The 14575-nt window shown below is 39.5% G+C and overlaps 1 protein-coding gene across 2 annotated transcripts in view; it reads left to right on the top strand.

The window, feature by feature from the left end:
• Nucleotides 1-14575, top strand: part of LOC134866476 (zinc finger protein GLIS1) — a 41073-nt gene that overhangs the window by 19957 nt on the left and 6541 nt on the right. For both annotated transcript variants that reach the window (XM_063886680.1, XM_063886681.1), the window contains exons 3-6: nucleotides 4798-4959; nucleotides 9747-9860; nucleotides 12213-12321; nucleotides 13758-13914. In XM_063886680.1, the coding sequence (XP_063742750.1) occupies nucleotides 4798-4959; nucleotides 9747-9860; nucleotides 12213-12321; nucleotides 13758-13914 (542 nt within the window). The remainder of the gene's footprint in view (nucleotides 1-4797; nucleotides 4960-9746; nucleotides 9861-12212; nucleotides 12322-13757; nucleotides 13915-14575) is intronic.

The following is a 14575-nucleotide window of genomic DNA, read 5'->3' as shown; positions in this document are numbered from 1 at the left end:
TAGTTTTACTATTAATAATAACATACAATTAAAGGTAAACCGCGCAAATTTGAAGCGTACCAAATTGGTAGCCCTTCACATTAATCGGTACCCAAGAAGTAGCCCTCAGTTCAAAAAAGGTTGGTGACCCCTGCTGTAGAGCAATGCTAACTTCTCCAAATCTGCTCCTCCAAAACTGTTACAACCTTTTTCAGTCAGTCGAAACAAATGTCATCCTTTCCGACTTTTCGTTGCATTGAAAGGGGATTTGAAAGACATTCACCTGCTTACGGTTCGTCTCGAGAGGCTGTCAGACAGAGAGATGATCCAATGGTTTCCTGTCGTTGCGACGGGTTTCCCTTACTCATGCTCGCCAGATGACCAGACATGTAGGTGTTGTATGAATGGAGGATTTGTCTTTAGGAGCAAGCATCCAAAAACCTGCTGATCGCCCTGAGGTTATTCTGACTAACCCAATACATTTATAGCTAACAGGTAGTGATGTAATGAACTGATACATCATTTATTCCTCAAAACAAATTCCCAACAAGATACTTTTTCTTGCCTTTTAAATGTCCCTTCCATCTGATAATGGCAAGTGAGATTTAAGACTACAAATCCCAGATTTCCTGGCGAACCAAACCCTTGTTGAGCAGCTACTTTGTAGAAAATATATTGTGGAAGCTCGAGGTTGTTACCTTGCTGTAACTCTTTATCCATGCGATTACTGCGGCTGCTTCTTTTTATTTTACTTTCTGCAAAATTTTAAACTGATAAACAAAATTCATTACATTTCCTGTAAACTGTGTGTTCCCACAGAGAAAACCCTTTGACCATTTCCAGCCTTTAATGTCTGAGCTACTTGTCGTGTGAAACGTATGGGCTGCTTATAAGGACGATGAACTATACACCCATAAAATGAACAAGAAGCAGATGCATTTGAAACATTGAAGACGAGCGTCCTAGATAAAGACGAAACCAGACCACATTAGGTCCCAAAAGAGACGGACTTTGCAGCTTCAGCATTGACCATCACAACAGTGGCCTTTGAGCCCCAGCACAGCATCACATCTGTCATGAGTCACTTTTTGAAACACAACTTTTGCTGCCTGAACACATCTGCCTCATGACGACCTTCACATTGGCTCCAAATCCCCGTCCCTGAGCGTGAGTAACTCTCTCCGTTATTCCCCAGCGATTCCTCTGCTGTCGTCAAACTGAGTCTGCGATTAATAATTCCTTCAGAAATCTTCATTCGGGGACACGCTTCCTAATTAAGTGAATTAGCTCATTAAAACGTCTCGACCCGCTACCAGCTTGTAAGTATATTACTTTGGCGAGTCGCCTGCAAACAGATTAATACATTTAAATCAACACACAAGAAGAGTCAGTCATGCTCGAAACTATATGAATAACGTCATTTTCATTAACTGCTCAGGTCAAAACATGTAAATTAAGTCATCCCTGGTGCAGTCATGGAAAAATAAATCTCGTGTGTGTGTGTGTGTGTGTGTGTGTGTGTGTGTGTGTGTGTGTGTGTGTGTGTGTGTGTGTGTGTGTGTGTGTGTGTGTGTGTGTGTGTGTGTGTGTGTGTGTGTGTGTGTGTGTGTGTGTGTGTGTGTGTGTGTGTGTGTGTGTGTGTGTGTGTGTGTGTGTGTGTGTGTGCGATGAATTCAATCTAGTTTGACGGCTCGTTATGTCAGGCCTCAGATCAGACAGGTGCTACTCGAGCTGTAAACACAAGCTCCTGAAGCCTTTTTAAATACACCATGATGGAGTCATCAGTCATGACTTATGGTCCTGAATTAAGATTCTGCTCAGATTCATATGAAGGATATCCTCAGGTTTTCCTTTCCGTCAACAAATGCCATGAGTGTTGCCAACCCTGATCTTATTTCTCTTTGCCTAAGTGTCATTGTTGTCAAGAACTAACCTGTGAAACAAAGGGCACAGTGATGCACTGGCTTCGTTTTAAAAACATGGGCACTGTAGTTAATCACACATACATCTCCAAGAGTCTCCACACAAGAAGAATGACAGCATCACTACTCTCCGTTCCCCATAACGACAGAGTAGTGATGCTTTTACGTCACAAAGCACCTGGATTTGCTTTTAAGTCACAAAGCAAATCCAGGTTAGTTCAACAAAGTACTGTCCCTCAACACCAAAGACTGCTGTTTGAATCACTTCTTCCAACCTCAAGACCACATTGATCATTTGGAGTATGTCCACCATTGTCCCCTGACTAAAATGAACGTGTTTTTGTCACCACCTCTTTTCATAAGATTTGTGGGTTGAATATTGCCAGCTTTTAAATACACATTAATAAATGCGAGATGAAAATAGAAAAAATGACAATTTCCTGCACTGAGTAATAAACTGAGTCTTAAAATCTTTAAATGTCAGACAAAATAAAGACAGGGGTTTTTCTACAAGAAGAAAGTGTGAATTACGGCCCCGCCCACTTTCTGTCAGAAAATACCTCATTAGAGCGAAGAGGAAAATAATAGTGTCTTCATGTCTTAAAGCTGCTGAGTCATATATTGCACCTCAAACAACAAATAAATCCAGAGTTCCGGTTTCTTTACTTCTTTTCCAGAAGAAAGGAGAGTGAAAGAAAGGATCAGAAATCTCAGTCTCAGTGTCAGCCTGCTGCCTGTCACTCATCCACCGGCAGACCCACCGGACATCCATCCCCTATTTATTCTCCATAAGAACAAAGCTGTCTCTGCCATCGAGACATTTGACTCCATCTTCATATTTCTGGACTGAACTCATTATATAGTTTTGACAAACAGAAATATTTTGTTCTGGCATCCCTTTAACATTTTACGGGGAAAGGCGCCCCCATTACCCGGTTCAGACAAAACCCTGAAGTACATAAACTGTAACGGCAAACATGAAACTATACTTCATGTTTCTGCTGTTAAATACTTTAGAATCTGTTTCTTTTTAGGACACACATAAGAGTGGGTTAGCATTTGTTTTTTTCACAATGTTTTAACTTCTGCATCTTTGGACTAAACTGACGAGCATCACTTAAAGGCTATTGAGTTTTTCCTCCTTTCTAACAACTCATGGCTGATCAGTTCACATAAAGCTGCAGGATGTTCAGTTTCCCTTCTTATAAAGGACATAATCTATAGTCTGTGTTCTAATAAAGTGCTAGATAAATAGTCATCGGGCATTAAAATATTTCCGTCACGGATCTGTTTTTATTCATAACTTGCTTTTTCGTTTCTGTTTTTGTTATTTTGTTGTTTTTCAAGGCGGGTTCCAGCCTTGGATTAATTAATCACCATGATGTAGTCTTTTTTAATGCACACAGTTATTAAAATAAACGAGGTGAGTGACATTTACTGACTCATTAGCGAGACCTAATAAAACCCCTGGAAAGAATATCAGGGTAGAAAAACTGTTTCCATATTTCGCTCTGGATTAGTTTAGGATGAAAACCGGATCTCGTTTGAAGTCTTGTTCAGAAAGATAATAATCCTTTTCATAAACAAAAGCTTTTACCTTATTAAATGGCATGATATCATGTAACAAACACAATTATTTTCCGTCATTTGGCCTAGTTATCATTGTTTTTGTGAGTAGATTGCATTTCATTGAATCTAACAGATGGGTGAAAGCATTGAAACTCATTCCTAACATTCATGATGTGTTGCAATTACCACATAACGGGATTTTGGAACATTTTGAATCATGGAGAAATGTGTCAAATGCTCTCCTGCGATCGTCTCGATGTTCTCCCACTTCCTGTACGAGCGCCAGGATGTTTAAATTAAACCTTGAGAAATATTTCCACATAAACTTTGACTTGCGTGACATAAATGAAAACATTTTTAGTGTGTGAGATTTGAGAATACATTTGACACAGTTTATTTAAAGTAACAAAGCTTTAGTTTATGGCCTGCAGTGTGCAGCCGGCAGACTCTCCAGCTCCAGTCCAAAAGAAATGCTTTCACCAAAACCTACCTGTGTGTGTGTGTGAGTGTGTGAGTGTGTGAGTGTGAGTGTGAGTGTGAGTGTGAGTGTGTGTGTGTGTGTGAGTGTGTGAGTGTGAGTGTGAGTGTGTGAGTGTGTGTGTGTGTGTGTGAGTGTGTGAGTGTGAGTGTGAGTGTGAGTGTGAGTGTGAGTGTGAGTGTGAGTGTGAGTGTGAGTGTGAGTGTGAGTGTGTGTATGTGTGTGTGTGTGTGTGTGTGTGAGTGTGCGTTTTGTTCCATGCAATTTGGGAAAAGGCCATTACCTGAGGTTTATGATTCAATAACCTTAAAACATATAAAATTAAACCATGATTTATGACCTCCTTACTAGTTATTACTGTTGGACCGGACTTCAACATCACTCGTATGTAATGTGAAAATATGATTTTTATTATGTGTGAGTTACAGGCCAGCATAATATTTAAAGCTGCAGAAGGGATTTGTATAGGAAGATGTTTGGGTTACCAGAAGTAAGATAACACAAGGATGTTAACATGAATATATGACTCTAAAACACGTAAAGGTCCAGTAAAAGTCAACATTTTTTGTCCATGGTTGGTTTTTTTTCTCACAATTTACCATTATTTACAAAATTCAATCAAAGGCTTTTATCAATACACTGTCAAACGTGCCAGATATTGGGTAAGCATCCTTGTATAAACCCAGTATTCATATTTGATTATGTTCTGATTCATAACTACGCCCTGCTGGATGAAATCACTCTTTAGCCCTGACCCTGAGTTAACTTTAAGCTGCTATTACCTCTAACTCAGTAAACCGTTGAATTAGTCTTCACTTTCAGCCTCTCTGTTTATATTTTCCTCCTCAGTTTGAGGGCTGCTCCAAGGCGTTCTCCCGTCTGGAGAACCTGAAGATCCACCTGAGGAGCCACACGGGAGAGAAACCGTACATCTGCCAGCACCCCGGCTGCCTCAAGGCCTTCAGCAACTCCAGCGACCGCGCCAAACACCAGCGCACACATCTGGACACGGTCAGTAACACACAGCCGCACCACACGTGTCTTAAAGAGCACACTTTACATTACAAAAATTACTTTATTCGAGCACAGACGTCTCATAAAAAGAAACCAGTTAACAGAATGTTCTGTCTGTTTACGGTGTTGAAAAAATGCTTTCTTTTAAAAACAACATTTATGAGTCCTTCTTTCCTGAGTACAAATGGCGAGGACAAACAATGGGCCTTATGCAGCAACTTCCTCTTAATAAATGTATCACCTAATTATCATCTTTAAGAAGGAAACTAAATCCATTAAACCGTGAAAAACTGTTAATGATCCATTATGTAAGTTTGGCTCTTTGTGTTGTGGGGAGGAAATGGTTTGAACGGCTTGGATAAAAATGTCAAAAACCCCAAACACTTTAATAGAAAACACGAGGTTGAAATTCATTCCTGCAGAACTCGAAATAAATATAAATCTTGGGATCTGTGCACGACAATACAGTGACTTTTCTTTAATTCAAATCCATCTCTTTCAGTGACAACTTTGCAGCTATGATTTATACCGACTGTTTAGACGATAGAATATTAAAATCAAATGCTGCTCTTTGCTTTTTCACGATCACGCTTTATAAAAACACGCTGAAGAAATCATCATCTAATAACTCTTCAACGCTTGAACTGACTGGGGGGATTTTTCAGGGTATCACGATCATAAATTAAGGCTTCTGTTGCAAAAGAAGTGACGAAATCCACTTCTGATGTTACCTGAGAGAATACAGAAAAAAGCTCCAAGTTATTAAGTACAAATACAGGAACAGCACAGCATTTTTTTGAAAGAGGCCATGTCATGATTATTTTCTGGTTCATATTTGTGATTTGTGAACGGAGCGGTTTACACGCTTTAATGTTTAAAGTGTTTTATTTTTCCTCTGTCTGAAACCAGAGCCCAGTCTGCTCTGATTGATGAGCTGCCCGGCTTTGCTGTGATTAGTTAACCTCTTAGAGATGTCCCGCCCCTTAGCCTATCACAGTGCTAGCCAATAAAGGTGCATCTGTTAGGTTGTGATGTCATTATGTTACTGAAGTAAATAAAGGAGTCCAATTGAGGCATTTCAGGCAGGGGGGTGGGGGGGGGGTGTGTGGGAGAGAAACTACCTCCTTTGCCGACCATTCCCATGCACAAACACTTATTTAACACAGTAGAGGAAAGGGAAAACACTCAAAGGGATAATAGGGCCTCCTTAAATAAAGTAGTTCCATCACCTTCCATGTATTAGGAACATTTACTTTAAAGCCATCCCTGTCTGAATAACAAAAAGTGTCACTTTGATAAATAAATCAAGCAATTGTAGGCATAAAACCTCAATCTCTTGTAGGCTTTCGGTAGACGGGCTTCTTTATGACACACTATGTGTTGGTAATAAGGGGTTTTGTTTAATTTTAAGTGCCACTGCTCCCCTACTTCATCCTATTTCTGGTACAGTACAGAACATTCTTTAGGATCGTATAACTACATACCTGCTGTGGATTTATTCTGTAAACCACAGTTATTTTTACTCCTGCTGACAAGCGATGAAGACTTAGCAGTAATCCAGCAAATCAGATCTCTTATTACACGGGTGAGATGGAGCCGTACGATGCTCTCCAGTGTTATTACAACAAGAGTAGAGAGTTATTTTCTCCTTTTTGTGGTTTCACGCTGGCTAATAGCGGCTTCGCAGTTGCGTCACAAATCCAGAATCAGACACATCTGGGGCTCCGAGATGGCGCCAGATGTGTCTAGATGTAAATAATTGCTGAAAATAGTATTTCGAGCAGCCAAGAAAAGACTGGTGTCAATACAAGTTATTTATGTTTGATTTAATATCTTGTATTGTGTTACTTATGTTCTAAATAATACTGTGTTATCAAAGATGTGCTTCCAAAATGTCCTCAGTGTCATCTAGATGTGTCTCAACTAAAACTGCAGCTCACATGCTCCTAAATGTTGGAGTTTGTCAATCAGTTTAAACCGATATCACACCATTTTCTGGGTGATTAGTTACCGAGTGCTTATCAAGTCTTTATTGATTCACCAAGCACATGTATTAGCGAATGTTGAACACAGCTAGAAGAATCAAAACCACAAATTAAACTCTGAATTTTGTTGTTCCCTGTTTGATTTCACATGCTTCGCCACCTTGGTAAACTAAAACATTTTAGTCATAACATCTAGTATTTCAACACTGCACAGAAAAGCTTTGTTTAAGCTACGCTGTTGATTTATGATTTCAATATTTGTATAATTTTGACACACAGTTGCGTTTTGACATGTCAATTCATCAATTCATGCTGACATAAGCACTGTGCATGCAAACGCCAAGAATATACAGTAGAGTTTAACGACTCATTGTTCGCTTTGCTTCGCAGGAACTATTGTTTGAAGAGACGTTGCCTCATTTTGGCCCGAATAAAGCGTACAGCACTTTAGAGGAGCACTTTTCCTGATGCCAGATCTACTTCAGAGTAAACTGGATTTTTATTTATTAATGCCTTTAGGGAAATTACAAACAATCATTTCGGTTTTTTAAAACAATCAACTGAGAAAAATGTGCACAGTCCCTACTCTACTTCATTCTAATCATACAAATGTGTATTATTTTTAAGAGTTTTTAAAAAACCCTTAGGTGAGCTAAATATGTTCTCTTAATCTCTACAAAACGTCACCTCTTTAACAGAAATATAGTTATATTATATACACAGCTCGGCCAAAAAAAAGGTCACAAGCCTGTGGGGGGGCAGTGCTATGATCTGGGGTTGCTGCAGTTGGTCTGGTCTAGGTTCACCAAGTTACGTACCCAAAGAATGAGGTCAGCTGACTCCCTGCATATACTGAACGACCAGGTTATTCCATCAATGGATCTTTTCTTCCCTGATGGCACGGGCATGTTTCAAGATGACAATGCCAGGATCCATCGGGCTCAGATTGTGAAAGAGTGGTTCAGGGAGCATGAGACATCACTTTCAAACATGGATTGGCCCCCACAGAGTCCAGACCTGACCCTGATTGAGAGTCTTTGGGATGTGCTGGAGAAGACTTTGTGCCGTGGTCTGAATCTCCCGTCATCATTACAAGATCCAAAAAAAAGTTAATGCAAGACAGAAATGAATGTTGTGACATTGCAGAAGCTCGTGGAAATGATGCCGCAGCGAATGCGCGCCGTAATCAAAGCTAAAGGCAGTCCAACGAATATTAGTGTGACCTTTTTGTGGGCCGGCAGTGTATTAGTCCTGATCGGTGTTGCCCTAACATCACACTGACTTTTTCTCACATAAAACCTTTAAATACTGCATTCACAGTTAAGTGTTTTTGACCTTGTACATTTGTGCTGTTTTAAAAACCCTTATTTTTAGAGCACTTTATTTGATAGACAGTGGGTGAGTTTGTTCTCTTTGTTTCCACCACATAGGTCATTATTTTTAACTTGTTATGTTCTGATTCTGGTACATAAACCAACAACTAAATAATTCACATGTGTTTTCATGAAAACTTAATTCAGTCCACCTGGTGAAACACCCAGTGTGGGGAGAAAAACCTGTGAGGAATTAGATTCATGGAAATGAGCTCATTTACCTAACCATACCATCAATTTTCACGAGATTGGGAAAAACAAACAACCCAATCTCCAAGAGCAGAAAGTGGGGCTCTCAAGCTAAAAGCTGTAAAAACCAGCTATGTGTGTGAGACTGAAAGTTTATCAAACATTTTAACTGTTGTGTTTTCAAGGTTAGCTTCAGTTCAAAAATACAAACGTTATCTGTTTTGCATTTACTAAATCACTCAAATAAACCACAAAAGTCTTCAAAACATCGTGGTGTCGATATACAGTGATGGCTGTGGGTATAAGGAAATTCTGTAAACTAGATTGTTTGGATTTATCGTAACAATACAGATGTGATGATTTGGTCTTCAAAGTCTTAACATATTTAATGAGGGTACCTTAAAGCCTTTGAATTGTACTGTTAAAAAGCGATGCGAACCCTTCTAATTGTTATGTTTACCAGATAAAGACATGTTCCTTTTTGGTATATTATATACAGATCCTTCGCTTTGAAAGGTTTACTCTAAAAATAACCTGCTGAAGAGAATCCTCTCCACTCACTGATTGTAGGTGGATCTAAAGTTTACATTATGAACACGTTCAGGGTGGGGTTTATACGATGTGTTCCTCTTAACCCTTCTCTCTCTTCCTCTCCCTAAGCCTGCAGAGGAAAGGTAAATATACTGCATTTTGAGTGTTTTCTATCAAATATTGACACAATCTTCACTTCCTTTCTTTCTGTTAGTACACACGTCACGCTGAGTGAGCACATTTATCCTAAATGTTTGGGTGTAATACACAGTACTACTGTACACAGCCTCACACCTGTAAACAATCTGCACTATGACTCAGCTAAACTCGTACGGTTATTTCTAAACACCATTTTATTCTGTGTTTAACATCGTATCCATAAACCAGATGTGGTGAATGGGATCTGATTTACAATGTTCTGAGTTTGTGGGAATCACAAAACTATTTAGTATAGAGTTTAATATTCAGTAAAGGGTCCACAACTTCTATTTTGTCCGGTGGTGTAAAGTAGTAGTAGTTTTATTCAAGTATGGTACTAAATTACAGCTTAAAGGTATTTCTACTTTACTTCAATTGTATGCTTCTATAGTGGCTTGTTACAATAACATTTTTGCAACATCAAATCACACTTAAAATGACTCAAAACAGTACTTTGGTTTCTATGTTCTTGCCTCTCTCACCCCTTCTTGTTGCGGTTCATTCCCAGAAGCCGTACGCCTGTCAGCTCCCAGGATGCACCAAACGCTACACCGACCCCAGCTCACTACGCAAGCACGTCAAAGCTCATTCAGCCAAAGGCATCCAGGAGAGGGAGGTCAAGGTAAGAGCAGCAGTTGTATTCTTCCTACATGTTGCACTTCACTTCTCTCATCACCCACATCTTTAATAAAACCTCCAAAGATATATGAGATTAGATGTGGAGGAAAGGCGAGGCTATAAATATAAATCAAGTAACAGAGGTTGATATAAACGGTTTTCTTTGTTCAAAAGTAAAAATGGTTACTTTTGGTGGCAGTAAAAACGACACCCCTGGACTCGGACCAGTGGCGTGGAGGTTTCATGGTCAGGCTTTTAAACCACTAGGCCACCACAAAGCCCTCATAAAACATTTATTTATTAGTTCACGGTCAAAGAATCTTGATGCTTGACCTCTGGTGAACAGAAATTCAGTAAAGTTTCTTTGAAATGTGATTTTATAGGAAAATAAGAGCCATTTCAATTTAGTGGTTAACCCTAATCTTTATTCATCTTAGTTTTTGGACAGTTTTACGATCGTGCAAATACTGTTTCAGAAGCTCTCTGTCATATGAAGAATAACATTCAAGGTACAAGATATAATTCATGACCTGTTCATGGAAATTACAGTATAGTTAAATATATTATATATACAGAGTACTTTGAATAAAATGTCTGGTTTGTTTCTCACTAAAAATCTCAAAGAGAAGATTTCCCTTCTGGGATGCAATTAAAAGATTTTCCCTATTAGCAAAACAGGCAACGTTATTCCAGTTTGTTTAACGGACATATTTTGATGATAATCAAGATATCAGACGTTGTAAATCCCAATTATCGTGGCTACGATCATTGTGTCATGACATTTTCACATCGTCTCAAGCTTCCCGAAAGAACAGAGCAGCAACACAATGATTTAAAAATGCAGTTATTTTAGAGTAAAGTTTATTGTTAAGATGAAATCTTTAACAGAGGTTCTCTGAAAGCATCTCAGAGGGTGAGTGATGTCAGTGACGCGGCCTGGCTCTGCTCTTAATAACTCTTGTTTCTGTGAGAGATGTAGAGCAGCAGGAGGAGAGGGTCAGCATGTTTATGATTCAGTAGGATGAAATGCAACAAAACAAAGTATTACACACACTTTGCTGGAAGTCAGAATAGGGAGCCTATTGTTCAGCCTTATCTGGGCCTTGTTTGTTTTCTATGGACCGTGAGTGACACCGGGGCTTTGTGTGTATTCCCATGCCTTGTTTTTTATAAACAGAAACACGTGTGCTTGTAAGTTGTGACATGGCATACACGCCCTGTGCTGCAGTAAATGTGCGCTGTGGGGCTACAGAGAGCTTTGAAATATTAAACGTGTGCTTTATAAACTCCTCACGGTTATACATTTCTTCTGGGCCAATGCGTCACAGCTTATGAAGTTTGTATCTTCATAAACACTGGTTTTGGGCGCACATTTTTCGCTGATTATTCATAGCTCTTCTGTGGTTCCTCGGTGTCCTTCACAAGCTTCTCTGCTAGTCCTGGAGCTGACCATAAATTGTTCTGGAAAGTCCTGGGGGATCCTTTGTTAACGCCGGATAATAAAGTAAATTGTCTTGTCTTAACTTTGTTAGAACATCTTGGAATAAGTTGCATAACGATATTTCTGGAGAAGTCGGACGAAACGAGAACCAGGCATCTGGTCCAAGTGACATTTCTTTGAAAAATGAACAGTAAAAAAGGGCCTGCGGACAAAGCGCTGTGTTTTCAATTGATCTACTGTTTGTAATCAAGATTAATCATTTCAATGTTTGGCTTCATGGGAGCCGTGTTGCCCAACAGCAAAACACAATTGGAAGAAAGCTGCATATTAAACATAATGACTCTCATCCGTTCATGCTCTACATGCTCCCCAACATGAAACATAACATGTACCACCATTTCAATGGTCACTCCAACCACCAAAAGACCATGTACTCAAAACTTAATTATAGGTTTAGTTACAAGTCAAATTTTATGCACACAAAACAAACAAAGAGCTTATGAAATATGTTTTGTTATAAATAACACTACCAAACAGTATAAATAAGGACAGCTGAAACATTAAGCCACTTTTCTGGGTCAATTTCCCAGCATTTCTCACTCTTTTCTGATTTTTTTAAAGCCAAAAAATCAATTGATAAATCTGGGAATTACTAGTTGATGTGTGTTACAAAATAGGTAAAAATTCAATTCAACAAACTACAATAGTTAAATCCTAATTTATATTGATGCATGATAATAATAATAATAATCAAATGGTATAATAATAGAATATTCTAGCTATATTTACCTAATTAAACTTACTTTAACTTGAGTAACAATGCCGGACTTTTAGGTAAGCAGTAGGAATCTCCACCTCTACCACTGATACTGGTTTTACATGTACAGCATGATCTGTCTTTGCTCTGTTTGACAGGTTCAGGTGCACGCGCTGCTGGAATCGGACATTTTGAGCGATTGTCTGGCCCGGCAGCATCTCCACCAGGGAAACCACTCGCCTTTACCCAGCGTCGATGACTTCACAGGTACGCACAGGTGGAACGGTAGCAAAAGCAAATGTTAGAATCAGTGTTTACTCTCTCTCTGGAAGTGAGAGACAACAGAGAAACGAGTAATTGCCCAAACACCTGGGCCGTTCAGCTGTGTCTATTTCATTTTCTCCCATGGCCTCATTCACTCCTTTTCCTCTCCCCTCCTCTCTACCATTCCTGCGATGATAGCTCATCATGCCCGTGTTTACCTTGTCCAATTACCGGGCACTGACTGCGGGCGAGTTGGCCTCCTCCCCGCCCGTCCCTCAGCTCAAAAACGTTTTCCAGCCAAGCCCTGTTTCTTTCCCCTTTCAATGGCTGAACAGGGATCAAGAAGCTGTCAGGTACACTGAGGCTCAGCTGGCAAAAGAGAGAGGAGAGTGTCCAGGAGAGCTGTCCATGTCTATTACTTCAGACTACTTGCAGCTTTACCCAGAAGACTTTGAGGGGAAAGCCTCAAACGGCACTAAACCCACTATTTTATTCATGGCGAAACAAGCTTGTCAGTGTTTGATTTTGAAAATGTCCCAAGAGGACTTTCTGCTTATCAGAAATACCCGAATGTTACTTTCTGTTTTGTATAAACGAGAGTCTGTACTGAACTGTGTGTATGCAGGATTCATGGCGACATACACTAGCAATCGTCAGCCGCCATTAAAATCAAACCCAAGTGTTGAAAGGGACCAAAAAATAATGTTTTCAATATCAAACACCTCCTGTAGTTTTGAAACGTGGCTCTGAAAATCTCGATTCTTTGCAGGGAACAGACGCTGTTGTCAGGATCCATTTGAACTTTGATAAAAACACTTTTACTGTGAAGAAAAATATATAAAAGTCCGTAGAAACTTGTCAAACTTTATAAAGTGAGAATACGTTAAAATGGAGGTTCTGTTTCTCACTAGCACAGTTTGCTGCTTAACCGTTTGGGGAAAAGCCTCTGTGTTTGCTTCGTTGCTAAATTAGAATAGTTGCTTTATTAATAACAAACAAAAGCTCTTTAGATTAAAGAAGTTGTTGCTTTTCATATCTTGTTAAGTATTTTCTATTAGTATTTTTTGGACAGTCGGTCAGACAAAACAAGAAATTAACCAATGTGTTTAGGACATTTTGATATCTATCTAACTATTGTCATTTTATGGAATAACTACTACATTTCCATCAGTTAAAAAACAGTCAAATGGAGAATTACGGTGAGCATACGTGTTCCCACAGCTCTTAAGTTCATAGCCACAGACTTGTTGTTTATTAAGTCATATTTCATATCATATTAGTAAGACTTTCTCCTACTTTTTATTGTAACTTGTAAATCTAAGTTACTTTATGTGCAAAATACCTTCACCACTGAGCAGCTACCTTACAAGGCTTTTGTTAATACTGATAAATCTGATTTTCGTTGCGGTTATCCTTTAATATATCTGTCTCTCTGTCAGGTGTGTACTCAAACAGCAGCTCCGTCCACAACAGTGCCAATTCTGAGTTCCTCCCTCCGTCAGCGGACACCTGCTCCAGGTACCGAGGCCTGGAGGGGAACTTTGATGCCAACAGCCCGATATCTTCGCTGACTAGCGCAGGGAGCGTGAGAGAGGGGTGAGTGTAAGATCCAGGAGATCAATGGAGGTAAATGTGCTGCAGTTCAATACTCAACAACAGGCACTCGGAAAGCACAGACCTGCCAAAAACAAATCAGCTCCAACATGTTCTTCCTTAGCCCGTGGGACACCTTTCCACAATTTTCAACAAAATCGTTGTCTGTAATCATGCTGACAAACAAACAAACCCAAAACATAACCTCATATGCGGAGCTAATAAACAGTAAACACATGGACTTCTTCAGCTGCCGTTATAAACATTTAAATAGTGGCTATTAGATGTTAAGGGTCTTACTCATGGGCAGCAAGTCGTTTTTACTGGAGAACGATTGTGTTTATTTCCTCGTTTTGAATTTCTGTTTTATTGCTCCATGGAGTCATTAAGAGTAATGACCTTTTGTATCAGGAGCTGTTCAACGTCAGAAATATGTTTTAATGTTCTCACTGTCATGCATTTGAAATATATTGCCTTTAGTTCCTTGAAACATGGGTATTTTACTGCTACTGGGCTAATGGTGTACCCAGAGGCAAACTGAAATGGTCAGTTCATCCAAATCTCACCCTCCCCCCTCCCTGCTGCTGCCTGGCAAGGGTGTGATTTATCTGCTGCATGGACTTCTGCTGCCAACCCGATACAATGCAGCTGAACGGGATTGTGT

The sequence above is a fragment of the Eleginops maclovinus genome, chromosome 6 (genome assembly GCF_036324505.1).
Source record: "Eleginops maclovinus isolate JMC-PN-2008 ecotype Puerto Natales chromosome 6, JC_Emac_rtc_rv5, whole genome shotgun sequence".
Lineage (NCBI taxonomy): Eukaryota > Metazoa > Chordata > Actinopteri > Perciformes > Eleginopidae > Eleginops > Eleginops maclovinus.
The sequence above is the reverse complement of the archived record's forward strand: the minus strand, read 5'-3'. Positions and strand labels throughout refer to the sequence as shown.